At 55.4% G+C, this 23,717-nt stretch overlaps 2 protein-coding genes across 3 annotated transcripts in view; one reads left to right on the top strand and one right to left on the bottom strand.

The window, feature by feature from the left end:
* SYT3 (synaptotagmin 3) overlaps positions 1-6,363 on the bottom strand; it is a 12,392-nt gene extending 6,029 nt beyond the window's left edge. The window contains exons 1-4 of one of the 2 annotated variants that reach the window (XM_056135902.1): positions 6,243-6,363; positions 5,464-5,605; positions 4,003-4,165; positions 1,236-1,749 (exon numbers count right to left, since the gene is read on the bottom strand). In XM_056135902.1, coding sequence (XP_055991877.1) covers positions 1,236-1,749; positions 4,003-4,153 — 665 coding nt within the window. In that variant the 5' untranslated portion in view covers positions 4,154-4,165; positions 5,464-5,605; positions 6,243-6,363. The remainder of the gene's footprint in view (positions 1-1,235; positions 1,750-4,002; positions 4,166-5,463; positions 5,606-6,242) is intronic. The other variant, XM_056135903.1, reaches the window with a different exon arrangement.
* CUNH19orf81 (chromosome unknown C19orf81 homolog) lies at positions 4,152-23,717 on the top strand. Its single transcript, XM_056135557.1, has 5 exons — positions 4,152-4,180; positions 20,065-20,157; positions 20,263-20,383; positions 21,521-21,660; positions 22,321-23,717. The coding sequence occupies exons 1-5, from the start codon at positions 4,152-4,154 to the stop codon at positions 22,514-22,516; spliced, it is 579 nt and encodes a 192-aa protein (XP_055991532.1). The 3' UTR covers positions 22,517-23,717.

Below are 23,717 nucleotides of genomic sequence, written 5' to 3'. Positions count from 1 at the left end.
CAGGCTAGTGCCTGCGTTCACCTTTTGAGCCCAGCCTAGATCAGCCCCAGGCTCACCAGCCACCAGGTCCCCCTAAACCCACCCCATCTACCCTGACCCCTCAGACCTGCGTCTCGAGTTTCTCATCACCACATCCTCACTTGCCTACCCACTCAGGAAGCAGCCCTGGGAAGGGGCTGCCTAGCAGGGGGGAGGGGAATCCCTCAGTGGACCACCCTGCTCCCCGGATGACTTTGAGCAGGCCATTCATACCACGAGCCTCAGTTTCTTTATCTGTATAATGGAAGAGGAGGGACTAAGACTCCATGTAGCAACTGCCTCTAGGTATGGCCTCCCCAGGCCTCAGTCTACGTTTCCTATGAGGCCCTGGGCTCCGGCTGAGAACTACCTCTTCCATGAACCTCTGGGTGCTGAGAATCTGACGTTCCCCCCTGCAGGCTGCCCGCCCTCAGACCCACACAGTCACTACCCCCTTTCCTCCCCAAACCCAGAGAAGCTTGGTCTCCCTCTAGCCCACTCCTGCTCCTCGGTCCACTGACAACCTCCACACCCAGTCGTACCCCATCCCCATGCCCCCTCCTCGGCCTCTGGCCTCAGCTCAGTCTCATCCTGTCGGCCGTGTGGACTCTCCAAGTCTTCCGCACTCAGCTCCTCCTGGCTCCCAGGGTCCCCAAGCCAGGTGCCCACCCCTCCCCCACACAGACACACAATGCACAGCACCACTCCCTCCTGGGTACCCCAGCTCACCCCTAGGTCTTTCCTGGCTACCTCATCTGTGCTGTGCTGGTCGCAGGGAGATCCCACCACCTGCAGGTCCCAGCTCTGCCTATAGGGGCTTCAGCGACACCTCCAGGGCTCCTGGCCTGGCTGGTCTGGGACAACCGGTGTGGCCCCTGCACAGGCCAGTCTCTGCCATACTCACCTCTGTCTTTCCGGCTGAGACAGAGGCTAACCAGGGAGATGCCAAGCCCCCCCTCCATTAATCTGGCAAAACGGGGTCCTCAGTGCTCAAGCCTCATTCTCCTGCACCTTCCGACCCCACAGTCCAGCCCCCTCCCGCCTCTGGATCTCTGTCCCAGGGACCCCCCACAACGAACCCTCCTTTCCCCAGGCTCAGGACTTCAGGGCCCCACTCCGCTCCTCCCCAGGGAACTCAGAGAGTCGCAGATGGGAAAGAGAGACCAGACACCCTGGTCAGAACGCCTCTGCCCCTCCTCGGCGCCAGGCCAGCTCACCTGCTGCTGGGTGCCAGGCTGGTGACCTGCTGATGGGACTGGGCGCTGGGCAAGCCACCACCGCTAGGGGGCAGCAGGAGCAGCCCGGACCCTCCTGTGGCCTCAGAGGGCAGCTCCGGGGAGGTCTGGCTGGGCTTGACCCCGACCACGGCTGCAGCCGCTGCGGCCTCTGGGTATGTGTCCATGTCCAAATAGGAGGGCTCCGGGGGATCGGCGCCCCCGAGGCCGCCAGGCTCCAGCAGCTCTGCGAAGGGCGGGTGGTGGGCAGTGTGTGCATGGTGGTGGGGACCCAGCAGCGGATGGCCGCCCAGGCCGGCCCCCAAGTGGTGTCCACTGCCACCGACCAGACCTGCCAGCCCCACCCCCGGCGCCAGGTCCTTGCGAAGGCCCACAGCCGAGCCGCCTTTGTCCCGCCACGGCACCCAGCACAGCTTCCAGGACACGAAGAGGGAGACTCCCAGCAGGACAATGCCGCAGAAGGTGACGATCACCGACAGCAGACTCACGGAGATGTCTGTGGAGAGCGAGGCCAGAGGCAGGGGTCAGGGGTCAGAGCGGTCATATCGTCTCCCAGTCTGCCTCCACTCACCATGTTTGTTGGCATTTTGCGGGGGGAGGGGGTCACCACTGGTGATGCTCAGGGCTTACTCCTGACTCTGTGCTGCATTTAGGAATTACCGCTGGCGGTGCTCAGGGGAACATATGGGGTGCCAAGGATCAAACCAGGTTGGCTGCGTGCAAGGCAGGCACCCTCCCCACTGCACTTCCTCTCGGGCCCCATCTGCCAGCATATTCTGAAGCCCTGACATTGAATCCATTGCAGCTCCCCTAGCCCCTACTGCAAGCATCTCTAGGTGATATTTGTGCTGGGGGCAGTGTACCTCCCAGTGGACCCTACTCACAATTTCCACCAGTTGGCTGATTGTTCAGTGCAAGGGCCCGAAGATGAAATGTTCTTGGGCCCTGCAGGACTTGGGGGGATCACCGTGGCCCCATGGCCATGCTCGGCCAACCACAAGGTGCAAGGGATCAAACCCAGGTCAGGCATGGATTAGCACAAGCCTCACTGCCATGCTAGCTCCTGGCAAGGACATGGAGGCAGTGACACCCATGCTGTGGATGCCGGGGTTCAAATTTCAGCTTGCTGTGTGTTCTTGGCCAACCCGAGTTCGATTCCTCCACCCCTCTCGGAAAGCCTGGCAAGCTACTGAGAGTATCTTGCCCACACGGCAAAGCCTGGCAAGCTACCCGTGACGTATTCAATATGCCAAACACAGTAACAATTGTCACAATGGAGACGTTACTGGGCCCGTTCGAGCAAATCAATAAACAACGCGAGGACAGTGACAGTGACAGTGTGTTCTTGGGAACATAGCTTAACCATTCTGAGCAAAAGTCCACCTTACTTGTGCAGTGTTTCTCAAAAGTGAGTGATGCCACCCCAGGCTGGGCAGGGAATGATTGCCAAGGGGACAGCAGCAGCCCTGGTGCACCTGGAGACATTTTCTACTTGTTGGTTTAAAGAAGGGAGAATTTAGGGTCTGGGGAAAAAAGTATAGTGGGTGGGGGCCTTGCCTTGCATGCACCCTCCCAGGTTTGATCCCCGGCATCCCATAGGTCCCCTGAGCACTGCCAAAATACTCATATGTTTTGTGTTCTTGTCTGCGAGACTGGTGTGTCCAGAGCACAGAGCCAGGTGTAACCCCTGAGAGCTGCTGGATGTGACTCAAAAAAAAAAAAGCATCAGGTGTTGGGGCTGGAACAATAGCACAGCGGGTAGGGCGTTTGCCTTGCACGCAGCCGACCCAGGTTCGATTCCCAGCATCCCATATGGTTCCCTGAGGACCTCCAGGAGTAATTCCTGAGTGCAGAGCCAATTCCTGAGTGCAGAGCCAGGAGTAACCCCTGTGCATTGCCGGGTGTGACCCAAAAAGCAAAAAAAAAAAATCAGGTGTTGATGCTTTTTGTGTTCCTGTCCGTGAGACAGGGGTGCGCAGGAGCACACTGCACCTCACAGGCTATGCGAGCGGTCAGCCCCACCGCCCTCTGGGTGTTCACCCTGACTGCTGGCCCCCAACATCCTATACCCCCCCTGGATCCAGCAGGACTTGGCTATGTGAATATGTGGATGCCCCAGAGCCCCATCCTGCATGGCATCCCCCATCCGGCAGCACGTGCAAGTATTCCTGGCCTCTCACAACACCCTCCTGCCTCCTGGCTAGGTGATTTCACTCTCAGGGCCTCAGCTTCTCCCCACGGAAGATGGAAACCCTCGGAACACTGACTGGTACACAGGCGGCGCTTCATAGTTGCACCCAGCATTTTCTAATGACTGCGGTGGGTCAGCTTATTCCGATGAATAAGATGTCACATGAAAGGCTGGAGCAATAGCACAGTGGGGAGGGAGCTTGTCTGACATGTGGCCAACCTGGGTTTGATCCCCAGCACCCCATAAGGTCCCCAGTGCACCGTCAGGAGTGATTCCTGAGTACAGAGCCAGGAGTAACCCCTGTGTACCACCCAAAACCAAACATAGATGTCACCTGAGTCTATCAGTTGCCCCAGGATTTCATCATGTTCATTATCCCCATTACCTTGATGGGGAAACTGATGCACAGAAAAGCCACCTGCCTGAACCCACCCAGGGAGTGGAGGAGGGTAGACTCCAACCTGGACATGCATCCGGCAGTAATAGGAGCCCCCTGAAGGTCAGGGGCCCCAGGGTGGTGGTGGAGAGGATGGAACAGGTGGGGGCAGGAGGGCTGACCTGCGTCTGGGCCCCGGGGATAGCCACGGATTCGCAGGTTCTCGAACTCCTGGCACCTGTCACCCGTATCCGCGTCACGGACCCGCGCGCAGAGCTCCGAGACCAGGATGAGGGCCCGCCGGCAGAGGTCATCCTCATAGTCCCCTGACATGGTGGCCACCTCCTGCGCAGACAACAGGTGAGAAGGGAAACCAAGGACAGGCAGGCCGCTTGCAGACAGAGCGAGAGACCATGGGGCTGATGTGAAGGGCAAGGATGCAGCAATCGGGGTTCGGGGGCAAGACGGGTGAGAGACTGAGTTGGGAATGGCGAGAAGAGACGATGGTCTGGGCCCCCGAGACAGGCATGTATGCGTGCGGGCACCCACAGGGACAGTGGACAAGGAAGAAGGGGCAAGGAAGGCAGCGGAGAGGCAGTCTTGCAGGACACAAGAATAAAGGGATGAGCAGCCAGGAGACACAGGTTCAGGGCGCTCGGAGAAAAGGGGCTGGACAGACATGGACAAGCCGGGCACCGTTCATTCATTCATTCATTCATTCTGCAAGTGTTCACAGAGCACCAGCTGCAGCTCAGGCTGTTAGGATACAGCGGGGGACGAACCCCACACCTTCCCCCAACTTCCTGCTGGCACAATTTTATGAGGGGACTGAGAAACTAACAGACACTCTTAGAGCAGCAAGTGGCTCCAAGGACCCAGAGGTGTGTGTGTGGGGTGTGTGGGGGGGGGAGAGTATGGGGTTGGGAAGATCTAAGACTAGGCGGGGAGCCGCGGACAAAGTGAGCAGGCAGGTGGGGCTGGGGTGGGGAGAAGCCTGCGAGGAACAGGGAGAGCATGAGGGACAGGGCTGGGGTCAACGGAGGAACGGGAAGGGTGCAGGGCGAGGGGCGGAGAGAGGTGCCCATAGGCAGATGAGCCAGGAGCCAAGCTGAGTGGGGGAGGGGCGGGTGGGGAGGTCACAGGAAGGGCGTGGGGGGCCCCAAAGAGAGAATAATGAGCAGACAAGACTGGAGGGACATTCAGGACAGAGACGGAATGGACAGCCATAATGAAAAGGCTGGTGTGCTGGAATGGAGGGGGCAGAGACAGTGGCAAGCAGTGGGCGAGAGTGGACAGGATGTCTTTGAGAAACGTGCCCTGGAGACAAGACGGGGTGTGGAGATAAAAGACAGAGAGGTGAGGGGGAGGGGAGCGTAGATGACAGATGGACAGAAGCATCCTGAGGAAAGCTGAGATGTGGGTCCAGAAGGCTGGCGAGGGGCTGTGAGGCAGCAGGGATGAGGAGGGGACGCGGGGCGGGTGGGGGGGGGGCGCAGGGTGGGCCTGGCCACAATTGGTTTACAGCCACGACCGGAGGCAGGGTGGGGGAAAGGCAGAGGAGGGCTCACGGATGGACAGGTGCTGGGGGAGGGGCGCGGCAGGGGACCAGGACTCCAGATAGTCCTGGGGAGGCTGAAACTCACCTGCGCTTATCCCCGCCTCGTCCTGGATGGCAGCCCAGGTGGCGGCGGTCGGCCGCCCATGGGGGTTGGGGGGCGGACAAGCAAGTGGCTTGGACCCGTCCCCCAGACGCCAGGTAATGAGAGGTGGGAGCTGGATCTGGGGCTGTGGCCAGGAGTAAAAGCTCGGTTTGAGCCTTACATCTTATTTCACTCGGGCCAAATGCTCGACCCCAGGTGACCCCCGAGACGACCAACCACCCCCTCCCACCTCCGGGCTCCCAGCGTCCGGTGTGCTCAGAGACTACAATTCCCGGCAGGCTTCGCAGCCACACTGCTGAAGCTTCAGACGCCCGGTGCTGCAAGGGCTGTTGGGAGTTGAAGTCCTTAATGTCTCTCCGGGCTGCAGAGAGGCTGGGAATTTTTTTTTTTTGAGGGGGTGGGGGTGAAGGCTGAGAAGATGCCGGGGTCCCAAAGCGCTGCAGGGGAGAGGGAGCATGACCGCGCCCTCCGGGGGTCACGGAATCCTAAATTTTTAGGGATCATGGGGTGGAGAAACTATCTCCAAGCCGGGGGGAAGGGTGGGCGAGGACTCGGGCATAGCCAGGTGCTTCGGGACCACCCCCCCTTCCAGGACCACGTGCCCCTCCCCGGGGGCGGACAGCGCGCGCCGCAGCACTCCCACTCCCCGGCCGGAGAGCCGCGCGCCTCTGCACCTACCCGCGCCCCAACGCGCCGGGGCCGCCCCCCAGGATCGGGCCGGGGCGGGGGCCGCGGCCAGGGAGGGGGAGGCGCGGACTCACCCCGAGCGCCGCCGCCGCCGCCGCAGCCGCCCAGAGCGCCCGCCGCGGTGCCCGCGCGGCTCCGCCCCTCGCCCCTGTCGCAGGTCCGCGGCTCCTCCCCCTGCGCCCCCTCCCGACTCCCCCCTCCCCCCCGAACCTGCGGCTGGAGATAAGTCGCGCGGCCGCCGCGAGGCTGGAGGGAGCAGCGGCCGGGCCACCGGCCTCTGGCCACGGGCCACCCCACGCAGCGTGCGCGCAGCCCGGACCCCGAGGTCGGGGGTCCAGCTCCCGTGCGGGACAGAGCACCTGAACCGGCAGCCGGCCCATAAATCTGCGACCCTGCCACCCCTTCCCCCGGGCCCCGGGCCCCGGGCCCTGGAAGTCCAGCCCTCCCGACCCTCCTCCTCGCTAGCGGGACGCAGGAGCGGCGAGCCGCAGCCCCTGCACCCGGGACGCGGGGCGTGGATGCAGTTCCGAGGAACTGAGGGGACGAGGCGGAGCCGCAGAGCCGGCGGTGCTGGAGGCGCAGCAGGGACGCTAGTTCGAAGCCTGAGGGGCCAGCTCCTGGAGCTCCTCCCGCGCTCCAGCTCCGCATCCCCAGCGGAAGCATAGATTCAATAAATTCGTTTCCTAAGGGACCCAGGGGGTTGGAAAAAACCAAAAAAACAAAAGCGCAACAACAAGCAATAGCGATTAAGCATTGGCACCGAGGAAGCGCCTAATGAATATTTATTAAAAGCAAGTAAGGGTTCCCGGGGTATTAATAGCAGTTAACGGTGATTGTCCCCGACTGGGAAGCAGCCCTGGCCTCCATGCTTTGAAAGCAATTTCTCGTTTATTTTTTACTTTGGTCCTGAACCTCGCATGCGCTTATGCTATTTCTATTTCTGAGTCGAGGCCGGCTGAGGAGTCCAAGCTATGGAGTCACGTGAGGGTGCACCAAGTCTCCCAAGGTTCCTTGGTGCTTCCTCCCTCCCTGTCACACCTATATAATAGATCATCCTCCTGAAAAGTTGCTGGCTGGGACTGCAGAGATCTACAGGGGTTAGGGCGCTCCCCTTGCGACCTGAATCCCAGGACCACATACCGTCCCCTGAGGACCGCCAGGAGTCACTCCTGAGCACCACTGCAGCTGAGGCCACCTCTCTCCCCACCTCCACAAATGACTTAAGACCAGACCCACAAACCCTCCCTCTTCTTCTTTTCCCAAAGTTAACAACTAGGGGGATGGAGAGGTTAGGGCACTTGCCTTGCTTGTAGCCCACCCAGACCCCGATTCCCTCCCAGTTTTCCCATATAGTCCCGTAAGCCTGCCAGGAGTGATTCCTGAGTGTAGAACTAGGAGTTACCCCTGAGCGCCACTGGGTGTGGTTCTCCCTCTCCCCCAACAAAAAAAAGTATACAACTTGTGGGTGGGTGGTGTCAGGGGTGGGTGCTAGAAGGATCCAGCAGGACCACCCGGTGATTTCTTCTTTTTATTTATTTTTTTTTTGAAAGGAGGCGCTATACTAAATCAGTTTGGAAACCTCTGCTCCAGATTAACCCCCAATCCTAGGCAAGTCATTTGAACTGATTTTCTTGTAAACACACCAAGTAAATGAATAGGATAGAATACTGTATCAAGAAGATACCGTACAATACTGTCCTCTCTGCTCCCTTTCACTTCCTGAGGATTTTCTTGGTAATACTTTCCTGTTGTTGGTGGTGGCGAGGTGTTGGGGCCACAAGCCCTGGTGCTCCGTGGCTATTCCTGGCTCTGTGCTCAGGAGTGATCCCTGGTGGTGCTCAGAAGGAATGAAGGTGCTTTACCTCCAGCCCAATTTCTTCTTCTGCTGCCTAGTGTAAGAATATTACCCACTTAAACCAAAAAATTAACTCAGGGCTCACAGAAGGTGTCTCAGTCACTCTGGCTAAGGTTTTTGCTAAGGTTCCACAATAGGCTACCAGTAAAGTCTGGGAGGAGTCAGAAGTCACACCTCACCACCTCTGCCCTAGTTCAGGGGCCACCAGTATACATGTTTGTTTGTCAATTTTTTGGGCCACACCTGGTGATGTTCAGGGTTGACTATGCTATCAGGGATCACTCATGGCGATGCTTGATGGACCATATGGGGTGCTGGGGATCGAATCTGGGTTGGCTTAATGCAAGGCAACACCCTCCCCGCTATACTATCTCTCTGGCCCCAGCAGTATAGATTTGCAGTTCTTTTTTTCCCTTTTGTGTGTGTGGGGGGGGTGGGAAGTCACTCAGGTCTTTTTCCTGGTGGTGCTCAGAGCTTTCTCCTGGCTCTGTGCTCAGAGATCGCTACTGGTGGGCTCACTTCTAGGGAGCACTACGAGGTGCCGGAGATGGAATCAGGGTCATCAGGGTAGAAGGCAATTGCCTCACCCCTGACTGTCTCCACCCTTGCAGTCATTGAAATGCTTCTATGTCACTTTGGCTTTCATATTTGTGCTAGAACTTCTCCCAGAGAGATTGACATTTGTTCCCCAGCTGCATTTCTGCAAGTCGTGGGGGGAAGGATCTCCACAGATCTGTGTGCATAGGTCTAAGGAACCCTCCAAATCCACTCTTGCTGTGAGATGCTTGCACCCTCCAGGGCTTGCCCAGGGCCTCCATACAGCCCCCAATGCAGGGAGAGGGGCTGGGAAGCAGGGGTACACAGTTGCTGCGGCGGGCACAGATGGGCTTGCCAGAACACGTTTCCACGGTGATGCTCGGGTTCGAAGATTGTCGGTGCCCAGAAGCATCTGTGGCGCCTTGATCATGGGCCTGACTTTGGGAAAGGTGGGTGGAGCCATGTCTGCAATTTGATCACTCTCATCTGTTATTTAGTTTCCTAATGCCTCAGTTTCCCTGTAAGCAAGGCTACGTTTTTATTGGGGTGGGAGGAAGTGGCCACACCCAGGAATGCTCAGTGACCACTCTCAATCTCAGGGATCACTCCTGGCAGTGCCTGGGAGGCTGAACCCAGCCAGCCATGCACACGGCAGAGGCTTTACCTGCTGCACCATCTCTCCAGCCCCTGTTCTTTGGTTGTTGTTTGCTTGTTTTGTTTTGGTGGTGCTTAGGACTCACTTCTGGCTCTGCACTCAAGGATCACTTCTGGTGCCCGATGGGGTGCTGGGGATTAAAGCCAGATTAGCCATGTGCAAGGCAAACACCCTGCCTGCTATACTATTGTTCCAGCTCTTTTTTTTTTTTTCAATTGGCTTTTTGGCCACACGCAGCGATGCTCAGTGGTTACTCCTCCTAGCTCCACTCAGGAATTACTCCTGGTGGTGCTTAGAATGCCATATGGGATGCCGGGGATAGAATCTGGGTTAGCTGCATGCAAGGCAAAGGTCTTGCCCACTTGTACTATCGCTCCGGCCCCTCCAGCTTCTTTTTTCTCAAGCCCAGGTTCAACCTCTGTTATTTTGAGCAGTGAACGAAGCGTTGGTCATACCTCAGTGATGACATACATTTGCTCCTTCACTCTCCAGCTGCATTCCGTCAGTGAGGAAATTGGGGTTCAGAGGGCAGAAATATCCTGCCCAAGGTCACAAAGCAGGGAAGGATCAGAGTGGGGACGCCAAGACAGGGGGTTCTGTGTCAGCCCCAACACTGTTTGCATGCAGGACCTTGTCTGATACGACCCATAGGTGTTTGGAGAGGTGCAGAATGCTGGTCGGGGAGCCTGGAAGGAGAGTCCCCCCGCGCCTCCACATTCACTCAGCCTTTGCAGTCACTCATAAAATATGTCCTGAGCACCGCAGAGCCCTAAGCTCTGTTCCAGGCATCAGGGACTTGGGGAGGGCTGGTGAGCGAGCGCAGGAGGCAGATCATTATCAGATGCTTGTATCTGAGACAAAATGCTCTCACGGGAAGTTCAGGGTGCTGAGTGTCTCAGAAAGAGGTCATGGGAAGCTTCCCCGAGCACATGATTGGAGCCCAGCTCAGGAGGTGAAGATGGAGGAGGGGAGCAGACAGACTCCTGAGGAAGGAGCATTGTGTGCGCAGAGCCAGGGAGAGGGCTACAGGGAGTGCAGGACAGTGGGGGACCAACGGGCTTCATTCGGGGCCCTGTCCCTGGTCCAGTGGTGCTGAATTCATACTGCTTGGTTGTGAATGAATGAAAACAGAAATGGGAGCCGGAGAGATGGTACTGGGGTTAAGGTGCTTGCTTTGCTCTGCATGAGGCCAACCTAGGTTTGATCCCCGGCACCACATATTGTTCCCTGAGCACTCCCACGAGTGATCCCTGGGCACAGGGCCAGGAGAAAGCCCCGAGAAAATGAAACAGAAGGGTATGGGACCAGAGAGATAGTGCTGGGGTTAAGGCACTTGACCCGGATTTGGCACTATAAAGGGTTTCCTATGCCAGGATTGATCCCTGAGCACAGAACTAGGAGTAGGCCCTGAGTACAACTGGTCCAAGAACAAACAGACAAAAAGAAAAGTGTGCAAAGTGTTACTAAGCAAATGGATTATTGGGGCCAGCGCGATAGTACATCAGGTAGGGCATTTGCCTTGCACGCGGCTGACCCGGGTTCGATCCCCGGCATCCCATATGGTTCTCCCAGCACCGCCAGGAGTAATTCCTGAGTGCAGAGCCAGGAGTAACCTCTAAGCATCACTGGGTAAGCAAAAAAAAGAAATGCGATTGTTGGATGGGGAGATGGACAGTGAATGAATGAGTAGATAGTGGATTTCAGGGTGGTAGATAGATGGTGAATGAGTGGATTGCTGGTGACAGAAGGATGATGGATAGCAGGATGGGGAGATGGATGCTGGGTGGATGGGTGGGGGAATCACTGGATGAATGGTTGAAGGGATGAGCTTGAAGGTTGGATAGATGGGTAGATAGTGGAACAGATGTGTGGTTAATGGATGAGTGGAAAGTGAGATGAATGAGAATATGGGTGGTTGGATAGATGAGCCGAAGGGTGGACAGATACATGAGTGGATGTCGGATGACATTGGGGCCCATGACTGAATCACTGAATTAATGAATTTGTGCAAATACCTACAGATTCACATACAAATGCTCCTGGAGATAGATTCAGATGCTCCACTGGCCATACCCACCCCTAGGTAAACACAGATCTGCCTCTTTTCCTGGGCTTCTGTGGCACAGACCAACACTGAGAAGCAAGAGGTCAAGCCAAGTTAGCCTGGACCCGTGTGTCTGAGGAGCTCATGTGAGCAGGGCTGCCACCAGCCCCACCCCCACCGTGGCACTGATGTCACTGCTGGACTAGGAATATGCTGATTCAGGAATCTGTGTCCCCCAGGCTGGGCTGCAGGCCAGCAGCTAGCAGGGGGACCAGAGATGGCCAGAGAGAGAGAAGGGGTGAGCGGCAGAAGGAGGGAGTAAAGCATCATGAAAGAAGGGAGAGAAATAGAGGGGCACCGATATGCAGAGAGCAAGAGCAGAGTGAGACACAGATACAGACAGAGAGAGAAAACTGCCCCCAGAGGAGCAAGAATGCCCCAGAAGTGGCAGCTGAAACAGGCTCCGAGGGGAAACATTCCTGCCCGAGGTTGAGGGTTGAGCAGTTGGGGCGAGGCATCACAGCTGCTCTGTATGCCCAGTCTTTGTTCTCTTCTCCATCCTTTTTACCCTCTTGGGTGGCCCAAGAAGGAAGGACAGGGCAGAAGGTGGCCGGGGGTTGCTGAATCTGTAGAGCAAGAGAGGAATGGAGTCCCTCGGTTCATTTATCCAATGTACATGTTCTGCATTCCATGGGGCCAGGTGGTGCTAGAGAGCTGAGTCAGGCTCTGCCGGGACTCGCGGGATTGGGGGGGGGGGGGGGAGAGGCAGGTCCAGAACCCTAGATGAGACAAACAGGGTAGAAAGTGTTCCGGAAATGGAGCTGGGAGAAAGTGCTTGCAGAAAAACACAGCTGGTGGGAGGAGTCATCCAAGAAGACTTGCTGGAGGAGGCGGCATTTGCGGGTCTCTTAAAAAGATGAGGACGCCTGGGCACAGGGCATAGGGGAGTCTGGAAGAACCTTTCAGGCAGATGGTACAGTAGGTGGAGGGGGGAGAGAGGCATTTGGTGTGAGTGCTTAAACAATTAATGAAAGATGACGAGAATGTGTGGAGGAGTGAGGTAGACAGGAGGCTGGTACCAGGTCCTGTGGATCTCAGACATGGGGCTGAGGCGCTGGAACTCCTCCCGGGGTGCTGGGGTGCCAGGGGAGGAAGGCAGTGAGTGTGAGGCCCAAAAGCAGACTCCTCGGCAGCCATGACAAGCTGCAGCTAACATTAAATCTCAGCTAGGCCTCAGTTTCTGTTTCCCCAGAGCAGGACTGGCAGTTTCTGGTGAACTCACAATTAAGTAATTCACCTAGATAAGAAACTGGGCAGTTGGATCTGGCCAGTCATGTGGGGTCGCCGCACCCTTCTTAGAAAGAACCCCGAACCGTTAGTGGTACCCACTGACTAATTGCTGACCACTGTTGTAATAGGGCACTGCTAAAAATAGATCATTATATAAACTGCTTCTTTTTTTGGTTATATATATATATATATATATATATATATATATATATATTAGATTGTATGGGACTGGAGCGGTAGCACAGCAGTAGGGTGTTTGCCTTGCACTCGGCTGACCCAATCTACAAGGTTCAATTCCTCTGCCCTTCTCGGAGAGCCCGGCAAGCTACCGAGAGTATCTCACCACACGGTAAAGCCTGGCACACTACCCGTGACATATTCGATATGCCAAACACAGTAACAAGAAGTCTCACAATGGAGACGTTACTGGGCCTGCTCGAGCAAATATATTTTATTAGTGAAACACCATGAGGTACAGTTGTAGACTTACAAACTTTTGTGCTTGCATTTCAGTAATACAATGATTGAATACTCATCCCTCCACCAGTGCCCATTTTCCACCACCAATGATCCCAGTAGCCCTCCCGCTCCCACTCCCCATCCCTCCCCACCCCACCCCGCCTCTGTTGTAGGGCACTTCCTTTCGCTCACTCTTTCCTTTAGGGTGTTGTAGTCTGTAATGGAGGTATTGAGTGGCCATCGTGTTCGGTCTATAGTCTACTTTCAGCAAGCATCTCGTGTCCCAAGCGAGTCCTCCAAACATCCTTTACTTGGTGTTCCCTTCTCTATCTAAGCTGCCTTTTCCCCCAGCATGTGCTGCCAGCTTCCAAGCCCTGGAGTAGACCTCCTGGTAGTTATCTCAACTATTCTTGGGTGTTCAACTCCCATTCTGTTACTTTATAGTCCCCAGATGAGTGCAGTTTATGTCTGTCCCTCACTTTCTGGCTCATTTCACTTAGCATGATACTTTCCATGTAGAACCACTTGTATGTAAATTTCATGACTTCATATTTTCTTATAGCTGCATAGTATTCCACTGTGTAGATGTACCAAAGTTTCTTTAACCAGTCATCTATTCTCAGGCACTTGGGTTTTTCCCAATTTTGGCTACTGTGAACAGTGCAGCAATGAACATAGTAGTGCAGATGTCATTTCGACTATACTTTTTTTGCCTCTCTGGGACATATTCCCAGGAGTGGTATCACTGGGTCAAATGGGAGCTCAATTTCCAATTTTTTGAGAATTGTCCATACTGTTTTCCAAAAGGGCTGAACCAGTCGGCATTCCCACCAGCAGTGAAGGAGGGTCCCCTTCTCGCCACATCCACTCCAACACTGGTATAAACCGCTTCTTGACTGAGCCCTGTATAAACTGCTTGTGAGTTGGAGTCGGGGTCTTTGTCAAGACTCCACTGTGTTGGATGAGACTTAGACCCTAGCCTGAACTTGCACTGGCTCGGGCTAGTAATAAAGCTACTTTGCTTTTGCATTTTCGTGTGTGGAACTGGGTCTCTCTGCAATTGAGGATCTGAAACTTGGGCACAACATTAGTAGGGGAGGGGGAGGGTCCGCTCTGAGTGGGAGCCCAGAGAGAACTGGGAAGACGTCAGGGCTTTGGGATTGAAGAGGAGGGAGAAAGGGTGGCGAGAGTCAGGAGCAAAGGGTCGAGCCCATGGACTGATTGGGGCTTGGGAACCTGTGGCCATGGGAAGGAATGACGTTTCTTGTCCTACTGGAAATGGAGGCTAGTCTAAGAGAAAGACACAACACCAAAAGAAGTGAGGGGAACATTTTGATTTTGGGTTCTTTTTTTTTAAAAAAAAAGGTAGAATTGCCTTTATTTTTATTTATTTTTTATTTATTTATTTTTTTACTTTTTGGGTCACACCTGGCTCTGCACTCAGGAATTACTCCTGGCAGTGCTCAGGGAACCATATGGGATGCTGGGAATCAAACCCAGGTTGGCTGCGTGAAAGGCAAACGCCCTACCCGCTGTGCTATTGCTCCAGCCCCTAATTCTGGGTTCTTAACCAATGGCAGAGTCGAATGACTCCATTGGATGGAGGACAGCAGGCATGGCTGGATCCACCTGTATTACAGGCACCTCACATTATTCTCTCCTTTCTGCCTCCCCACCCCCGCCCGCCACTGTTCTCAGGCATGTTCTATTCCCACGTGGTGAAACAGTTCCCAGCAGCTCTGACTTTAGTGAAAGTTAGGGGTGCTGGGTCCTGAGTGATAGTCCAGTGGGTAAGGTGCTTGCCTTGTACATAGCCTATCTAGGTTTGATCTCTGAAATCCCGTATGGTCCCATGAGCACCATCAGGAGTAATTCCCAAGTGCAGAGCCAGGAGTAACCTTTGAGCATCACCAGGTGTGTCCCCAAAAACCAAACCTCCCCCCCAAAAAATAAAATTAGGGATGGTCTCTGTTTTCCAGTTTGATTCTCTTTGGGGCAGAAAGGGTGGGGTTTGGGACACACTTGGTGATGCTCAGGGTCTGTTCCTGGCTCTGTGCCAGGGTTGGCCTCATACCAGGCAAGCGCCTGAACTCCTGTACCATCTCTCTGGTCTCCTCTAGTTTGGTTCTTTGGGGGGGGGGGAGTTGGGGGAGCCCATTTGATAGTGCTCAGGAATCACTCCTGGTGGACCTCGGGAGACTACATGGGATGCTGGGGATCAAACCGGGGCCCAGTCACGCATGCCAGGCTCATGCCCTCCCCACTGTGTTAACGCTCCAGCCCCACCCCTAGTTTGACTCTAAGCGTCCCATCCCCACCCCCCTCATCAACATCCCTGCTTAGATTAAAATAAAAATCTAAAAGCACTAATACATGTAGAGTGGGGACTGATACTTCCAGAAAGTAGGAAGGTGGTCAAACCAGAGACTATCAGGAGTGGACAGAAAGGACAGCTCAGAGACAGGAATGAAGGCAACTGAGTGTCCACGCAAATCCAGCATCCTCTGCACAACTCCTGCTGAGGTTGTGCAGACCCTCAGTGGACATCCAAGCGGCCAGGTCCAGTTACTCCTGCTCTGCATTCTGGACCCCAGCCCCTCCCCCTTCGCCCCCATCTCCAGGGCAACCAGGCCTCTGCCCCCTCCCCCCAAGTAGAATCCAGTTTCTGTTTGAATCTCTGCTGTGTCTAACCAGTTCCTGCGGGGATGAGCGGAGGGCAAGTGGGATCAGAAAGGGGGTGACACTGGGGGGGGGGAGCCATGAGACAAGAGAGATGGGAAGAGAGGGCCCAGAGGAGGCTAGGGGAGGGAGGGGGTGGGAGGTAGAGAGACAGGAAGTGGGGGAGTGGGTCCCAGAGAGGCAGACAATGTTGAAGGGAAAGAGGGTGGGGGCCCAGGGGAGATATCAGGGTCACTGAGGGAGCAGGAGCCAGGGGAGATGGAACATGAGTGGGGCAGGGAAGAGAAGAGGAAGAGGAAAGAGAAAGTGAGAGAAAAAGTGGAGGGAAAATGGGGGGAGAAACGGGAAGTCAGGGGGCAGAGAAAGCAAGAGAAGGAGCCAGGGAGGGGCGCAGAGAGATGGGGAAAGGAGGAGGAAGCCAGGGGTGCAGAGAAGGGCGGGGAGAGAGAGGGGAGGAGACCGGGACCATTGCAGGAAGAGACGGACCCGTGGCAACCTTGGAAGTGGGGTCCGCAGGGCCTCCCTGAGGTCCAGGGCACGCGGATGTGGGCTCAGTCTTCCAGCTCTGATCTGTTTGCCCCGCGGGGACTGAGAGAGACCGAGGCGGCCCAGGGGAGCCGGGACTGGGATGAGGTGTGGCCGCACCAGCGCTCTACATCCCCCACCCGCCTTCCCAGGATGCAGCCAGAGACGGAGCCCCTGAGCTCCTCCGCTGGGAGCTTGTCCAGGGAGGCAGGTATGCAGCCTGGGCTTCACTCGCCATCGAAATCCTAGCTTTGTTGTACCCTCGTGGCTGTGGCCTCGAGCAGCCTTCCAAAGAGAGAGCCGAGCTCGGCTGTTGGGGTGACCAGATGCCCGGATGGTGCCCTGTGGGCATCGAACTACATATCCCACTCCCCTCTGCGGCGCTGCAGCCAATACTCTGCGTCCAGAACTACATTTCCCATGAACCTCTGGGGCCATGGCTGTTTCTCGGGGCTCATTAGCTCTTGGAGGGCGTTTGTCTCCCCGATGAAGTTGACTGTACTCCTTTGAACCCACTCTTTCCCCTGTTTCCCATCTTCAAAATGGTCCTAAATGTCACTGGGGTGCCCACCGCTCCCTCCCGCACTCAGCTACTGCAGCCTCCCGCTGCGCCCCAGACTCTGCACCCCTACAGCCCAACTCAGGGCCCACTTTCTAATCCCAGAAATTATTTTTTGGCTTTTTGGGCCATACTTGACGGGAATTACCTCCGACTCTGCACTCAGGAATTAACTCCTGGAGGCACTCGGGGGACCATATGAGATGCCTGGGGATTGAACCTGGGTTGGCCACGTGCAAGGCAAATGCCCTCCCCATTATACCATCTCTCGGCCCCTAATCCCCCAAGATTCTTTCTCCACCCAATTCTCTGATCTCCCGTTTCTGCATCCAACCTCTATCCCCCACATGATTTCATTTCTCTTTTTTTTTTTTTTCTTTTTGGGTCACATCTGGCGATGCACAGGGGTTACTCCTGGCTCTGCATTCAGGAATCACCCCTGGCGGGAACCATATGGGATGCTGGGAATCGAACCCGGGTTGTCCGGGTACAAGGCAAACGCCCTACCCGCTGTGCTATTGCTCCAGCCCCACTCACATGGTTCCAGAGCATCTTTGTAAGAGCCAGTGCTGACCCTGCCTCAGCAGGGCTCATACTCCCCTCCCCCTCACCTTCAGGATGGAACCCTGCCCTCCACCTGGGGTTCAGTGCCTTCTGTAATGTGAGACCAACTCAGACTCTTGTTCCAGGGCATCCTACCTGCACCCCAACTTTAGCATAGTGTGGTCACGTGCTCACTCACTGAACATGGACCCAGCAAGGATGCATCTGGTTAGCAGGAAAGTAGAAATTTGGAATTCTGTATGGAACAGGAAAAAACAAGAGCCAGAATGATACAACAGTGGCAAGGGGACTTGCTGTGCACACCACTGACCTGGATTCAGTCCCTGGCACTACATAGGGTCCACTTAGTCCTTCTAGGAGTGGTTCCTGAGCACTGAGCCAGGAGTAAGCCTTGAAGACCACCACGTGTGACACAAAAATAAAAAAAAATAATAAAAGAAACTGTTGTGCTAGAGAGCACACAAGGGTTAAGATATTTGCTTGCGGGGCTGGAGTAACCCCTATGCAATGCCAGGTGTGACCCACTGTAGCACTGTAGAACTGTCCTCCCGTTGTTCATCGATTTGTTCAAGCGGGCCCAGTAACGTCTCCATCGTGAGACTTGTTATTACTGTGTTTGGCATATTGAATACGTCACAGGTAGCTTGCCAGGCTTTGCCGTGCAGGTGAGATATTCTTGACCCAAAAGAAAAAAAAGATAATTGCTTGCATGTGGCAAACCCCTGTCCGATCCCCCACACCCCACCAGGATCCTTTAACCACTGCCAGGAATGATCCCTGAGCACAGAGCCATCAGTAAGCCCTGAGCACCGCCAGTGTGCAAAAAATAAATAAATAAATAAATAAATAAATAAAAGGAACCATAAACATTGTTGAGTGAACATGTTTGAGAAGGTGTTGGGAGAAGGTGTCAGGATGCCTGCCTGGAGGACAATGCCTGGGGAGGGCCAGAGGACATTGGGGAGGGCATTTGCCTTGCAAATAGCTGACCTGGGTTTGATCTGCGGCATACCAATGTGGTCCCTGGGTCCTGCTAGCAGTGGTTCCTGAGTGCAGAGTCAGGAGTAACCTCTGAGCATCACTGGGTATGGCAAAATCAAACGAACAAACAAACAAGCAGTGTGGTGATGGGAGCCAAGAGGAGCCAGGAGGTGCACCGAGCCCTGAAATGTTGTGTTCCCAGTGGCTCCTACGATCACATCCTGAAACCTGGCTCCCCACTCCAGGCAGGGGAAGGGCTGGTCTCCCTTCCCCACCGCGTTGCGGAACAGTGAGGTGGCAGGTGGGGAACAGGTCTGGGGAGAGATATCGAGACAGTACAAACGAGCAGTGCCAGGGCCCCATTGTTGCCAAAGGCAGCCAGGAGCACAGCTGTGACATAGGAGTAACAGAGCCACATGCTGGAGACAGCCCATGTGGGGCACAGAGCTTCCTGCCGAATGATTCTGCAAGCCGAGGGCAAGCTGGGGAGTGTGGCATTGGCTCTGCTGGAAGTCTGGCACTGGGAAAGTTGGCTAATGCTTCAGCATGTGTGCATGTATGTGTGCATGTGTGTGTGTGTGTGTGAGAGAGGGGGGGGGGACAGAGACAGAGATAGATAGAACCTGCATAGAACTGTATAATCACATTATTAATATGGAAAGGGGGGCAGACTAGACCAGGGAATGCATCTCAGTTTTTCATTTATGCAATAATTCTTTTTTCCCTTTCTCTTCCTTCCTTCCTTCCTTCCTTCCTTCCTTCCTTCCTTTTCTTCCTCTTTTTCTTCCTTCCTCTCTCCCTTTTTCCTTTCTTTTTTTCTCTCTTCCTTTCTTCTTCCCTCCTTTCCTCTCTCTCTTTCTCTCTTCCTTCCTTCCTCTCTATTTTTTGGGCCATATTTGGCACTGCACTCAGGTATTACCTCTGGTGGGGCTCAGGGAACTCTATGGGACACCAGGATCAAACCCTAGTCAGCTGCATGGACTTTTTATTATTTTAAAATTTGGGCCACACCCAGCAATGCTCAAGGGTTACTTCTAGCTCTGCACTCAGGAATTACTCCTGGAGGTGCTTGGGGGACCATATGGGGATCAAACCCAGGTTGGCCGCATGCAAGGCTGTACACGCTGTACTCTTGCTCTGACTGACCCCAAGAAGCCAGTTCTGAGTGTTCCAACAGCTACAGACAGGATTCAAAGTTGGCACTTTCCTTGTTTGTGGCCAACCTGTGTTTGATCCCCAACATCCCACAATCCCACATGCTCCCTCCTGAGCACTGTCAGGAGTGATTCTTGAGCGCAGAGCCAGGAATAACCCCTGAGCATCAGCGGTGTGAATCGCCCCCACCCTGCGCAAAACAAAAAGAAAAAAAAATGTTGGAGCAACTCAGGAGGCTGGGTTGACCAAACAGGTAATGAAGGGACAGCACTGTAGCACTGTAGCACTGTCCTCCCATTGTTCATCAGTTTGCTCGAGCGGGCCCAGTAATGTCTCCATTGTGAGACTTGTGGTTACTGTGTTTGGCATATCAAATACATGAAGGGACAGATTCCAGCCAATTTCCATGACCCCAGATCTCCCTCTAGCGCCCCCTTCAGACAGACTCAGGCTTTTCGCTGGCTCAGAGGAAGTGGCTGAGGCAGGTTAATTCAAGGGAAATCTCACTTAATAAGCCTTTATGCTCTGGAGAGGCCAAGGGCAGCCCGTGGGCGATGCCCTCCGAGGCTGAATTATGTTCTGGGGCCATTGAGATTGGCTTCTCCTTCCCCAGGAGCCCTCCTTGCAGACCTGGAGATTCCGGAGGATTTACAGATTTCCAGCCTGGGCAGGCCCAACAAATCCTCGTGAGTGGCCCTGACCCCACTACTTCTCCCTCCGCTCTCCTGAGGATCCCAACAGCAACTCCAGACCTTTGTGATCCCTGCCTGCCCCCCTCGCTGTCTCCCCAGGAAGCAGCAGCTGCGTCAGGTCATTGCTGAATATGAGATGCTTGACCGTGAGCTTCCGTGCATCCGGAAATTCCCCACGCAGCCTTCGGCCCAGCCACTCTGTCTGTGCATGGAGACCGCGGTGAGTGCCACTGCTTGGGATTTCTGTGCAGAGGTGGGGGGCACTGGCAAGGGAGGTCACAGGGCAAGAGGTGGACACAGGTTGAAATCCAGGCTCCATGGTGGACCACTTATGGGTGCAGTGCCCTGAGGACATGGCTGAGATTTGATTGTGAATTTGTCAGATTCTATTCTCAGGCTGAGCCCTGCAAAGAGTGGGGGGGGGGGTGCAGAGGGAGCGCAGCCTGCTAAGACATGAGTCTGTATTTGGTAAATTTCACTATCAATAAAGTAACATGTTTAGGGGCTGGAGAGATAGCACAGCCAGTAGGGCGTTTGCCCTGCACGCGGCCGACCCAGGTTTGATTCCCAGCATCCCATATGGTTCCCTGAGCACTGCCAGGAGTAACTCCTGAGTGCAAAGCCAGGATTAACCCCTGTGCATCGCCAGGTGTGACCCAAAAAGCAAAAAATAATAATAAAATAAAATAAATAAATAAAGTAACATGTTTAGAGTCAAAGTTCCTGAGAAAAAGTTCTTGCTATGGAGAGATTCAGCAGTTTAGTTCTTCAGTGAACCCATCTGTTGGCAATGCCAGCCCTTGGCCAGAGGAGTGTCTCGAGTGCCAGTTCTCGCTCACTGCCCCTTAGCGACTCTGAGCAGGGGTGACTGTTTTGGAGGTGATTAAGTGCTTTCATCTGAGTTCCACCATAGTTTTCTATGTGCTAACAGACTGCAGGGCATCATCCACACGGCAATCTCATGCTTGGAATGTGATCAATGATATATGTTTCTGAGTGCTAACTTGATTGACAGGCAAGGTCACAAACTCCAGGACTCCTAATAAAAACAAAACCAAAATGGAACATCTCTTTCTATCTGAACGGGACTATGGGGAAAAAAAAACTTAAATCCTTTCAAAAAACTTTCAAGACAAAGAAAGGGCCTGTAGTTCCCTAAGAAATGTGGTAGATTGGTGAGGCTGACAAACTAGAAATCATTTATTGACTTTGGCAAATCAGAGTGGTGAGGACAAACTTCCTAACATCCTGTTACTCTTATTCCACCTGGATCTCTGCAACTTCTGTAGGTGGGGGGGTGGGGGGGTAGGCCGAGGGTCCTCTGAATCAGCTGAGGCTGTCTGTCCGACTCCCCTAGCCCGAGGAGGACCTTACCCATCTGGAGGTGTTGGAGGCGCTGGAAGCCGTGTTACCCGGGGCCATGGAGAGCGGGCACGTGGCCAGCATCCGCTTTGAAAATATGAACGTGATCTGCGGGACTGCCGGGCGCCGGGACCGGTGAGCCGGCGCCCGCCCGCGGCCTGAAAGGGGGTGTGGCCTGGGAGGACCAGGACGAGGGGCGGAGTCTGAGGATGATGGCGGTGAAAGACAGGGCCGGGAACGAATAGGAACAGGGTCAACAGTCAGAGCGGTAAGGGGCGGAGCCATGGAGTGTAGGACGGGAAGGGGCGTGGCCTGCATCAGGACCGGGACAAGGAGGTAGCGCGGACCCTGAGTGAGGTGAGGGACCAGGCCTCCCTCGGATGTGAGAGCTCGACTCTGGGCGACCCAGTCACAATGTCAGCGTAGGGGTCGGAGCCCGGGAAAGCACCGATGAGGGGAGCCTGGTCTAAGCACATTGTATAGTCGGGTCACTAGCGAGGGTCACTTATCAGGCGGGACCCGATCTGGTTCGGGGTCCTGGGGCAGGGCGGGGTCTGTGGCGGCGATCTGAAAAGATAGTGCCTCCTTACATCCCGAAAGTCGCGATTACGGGACAGGTGGGACGACGGGGGCAGAAGGTCACCCCAGGAGCAAGTGGAAGCACAGAGAGACCTCGAGCAGAGACAAGGGCTGGAGAATCTGGGGTCGGAGTGACGGATTGAGTCCACGAGTGGAACTAAACGGGGTCTCTTCGACCACCGGCGAGCTGATCTCCCTCTCGCCCACCTCTCTCAGGTGGCTCATCACGGTCTCCGACTTCCAGACTCGCTCGCGCCTGCTGCGCTCGGGACTAAGCCCGCGCGGCGTCGCGCACCCGCTCGTGCGCCACGACGAGCTGCTGCTGGGCGACTACCGCCTGCACCTGCGGCGCGCCATGGTCCGACGGCGCATGCTCGAGGCGCTGGGGGCGGACCCGACCGAGGACGTGTGAGCCGCGGGGGCGGGCCCCGCCGCGCTTCGCCCCGCCCCCTCGGGCGACCAATCCGGAGCCCGGGATCTGAGGGTGCGTGGCCTTCCCAGGAAGGAGGCGGGGCCGGCTCGAGGGGATGGATACTGTGAGTTTAATTATAAAGAATGACCTGGTACAAAAGCCTTTTCTCTCTGCAAAATCTTGGTGGGAGTCAGGGGGAGGAAGGTGACGGGGCAGGGGGGGTTTAAAGATGAACCCCCATAATATATCCCGCCTCCCTCAAATGGACACCTGGGTCCCAAACCCTTGAAGGATAGTTGAGGGCAGACCTGGGCGCCCGGCTTTCACCGCGAGTGACCCCGACTCAGCGAGACCCAGACGTCCTCATCCGCCCCCCTCCTTTGCCTTCTACCACCGCCCCCTCTTGGAAGACAATTCTCGGGCTTTTATTTCAGGGTTTTTTTTTTTTCTGGAATTTTTTTTGTGTGTATGTCCTAGGGTTCATTTTTGTGTATTTTTTTTTGTTATTGTTCCTCTTTTTGCTTCATCTCTCCTCTCTGCCCCCCATCCAGTCCCTTCCCGCTCCCTGCCCTCTCCTCCCCCCTCCCACCCCTTTACACCCTCCCCAACCCCGCGGCACCCATCCAGAATGAACAAGCCCTTGGTAGATGGGCGCCGCGCAGGCCCCTGCGGATGTAGGTATCTGACCAGGAGGAGGTGGCGGGGAGGGGCCTAATGCCACCCTCGCCCCCTCCCTCTCCCCTCCCACAAGGTTCCCCGCAGATCCCTGACGTGGTGAGGGGAGAGGGCTGCGAGCACCCTCCCCCTTAATGGAGCAAGACCACCACCCGCTCAGGGGTAGGAGGCAGTGGGGGGCAGGGGCTGGGGGAGGGGGAGCTCCCTTCTTTGGCAGCTGAACACGGGGGTAGGGGGACCTGAGGGTGGCGCCCTCCCCCCTTTACCCACAGTAGGGGAGGGGGCTTCCCAGGAGAAAGGGGTGGCTTAAAATTCCCAAGCCCCAGGAAGAAGGGGGGAAGCGTGCGGGAAAGAACAGCCAGGCTGGAGGGGGACCAGTTTCTTGGGGGAGATGGGAGCATCATTTTCGTGCAAAACGATGGACAAATGGCCCGGAACTGGGGTGAGGGGGATACACTGCAGGGTGATGATGAGCAGGGGGAGGAGAGTCACAAGCCTCAGAGATGCAGTGCCCGGCGGCAAAGGG

The sequence above is a fragment of the Sorex fumeus genome, unplaced genomic scaffold (assembly GCF_029834395.1).
Source record: "Sorex fumeus unplaced genomic scaffold, SorFum_2.1 ptg000122l, whole genome shotgun sequence".
NCBI classification, from domain to species: domain Eukaryota; kingdom Metazoa; phylum Chordata; class Mammalia; order Eulipotyphla; family Soricidae; genus Sorex; species Sorex fumeus.
Note: the sequence above shows the minus strand (reverse complement) of the source record. Positions and strands in the feature narration are given on the sequence as shown.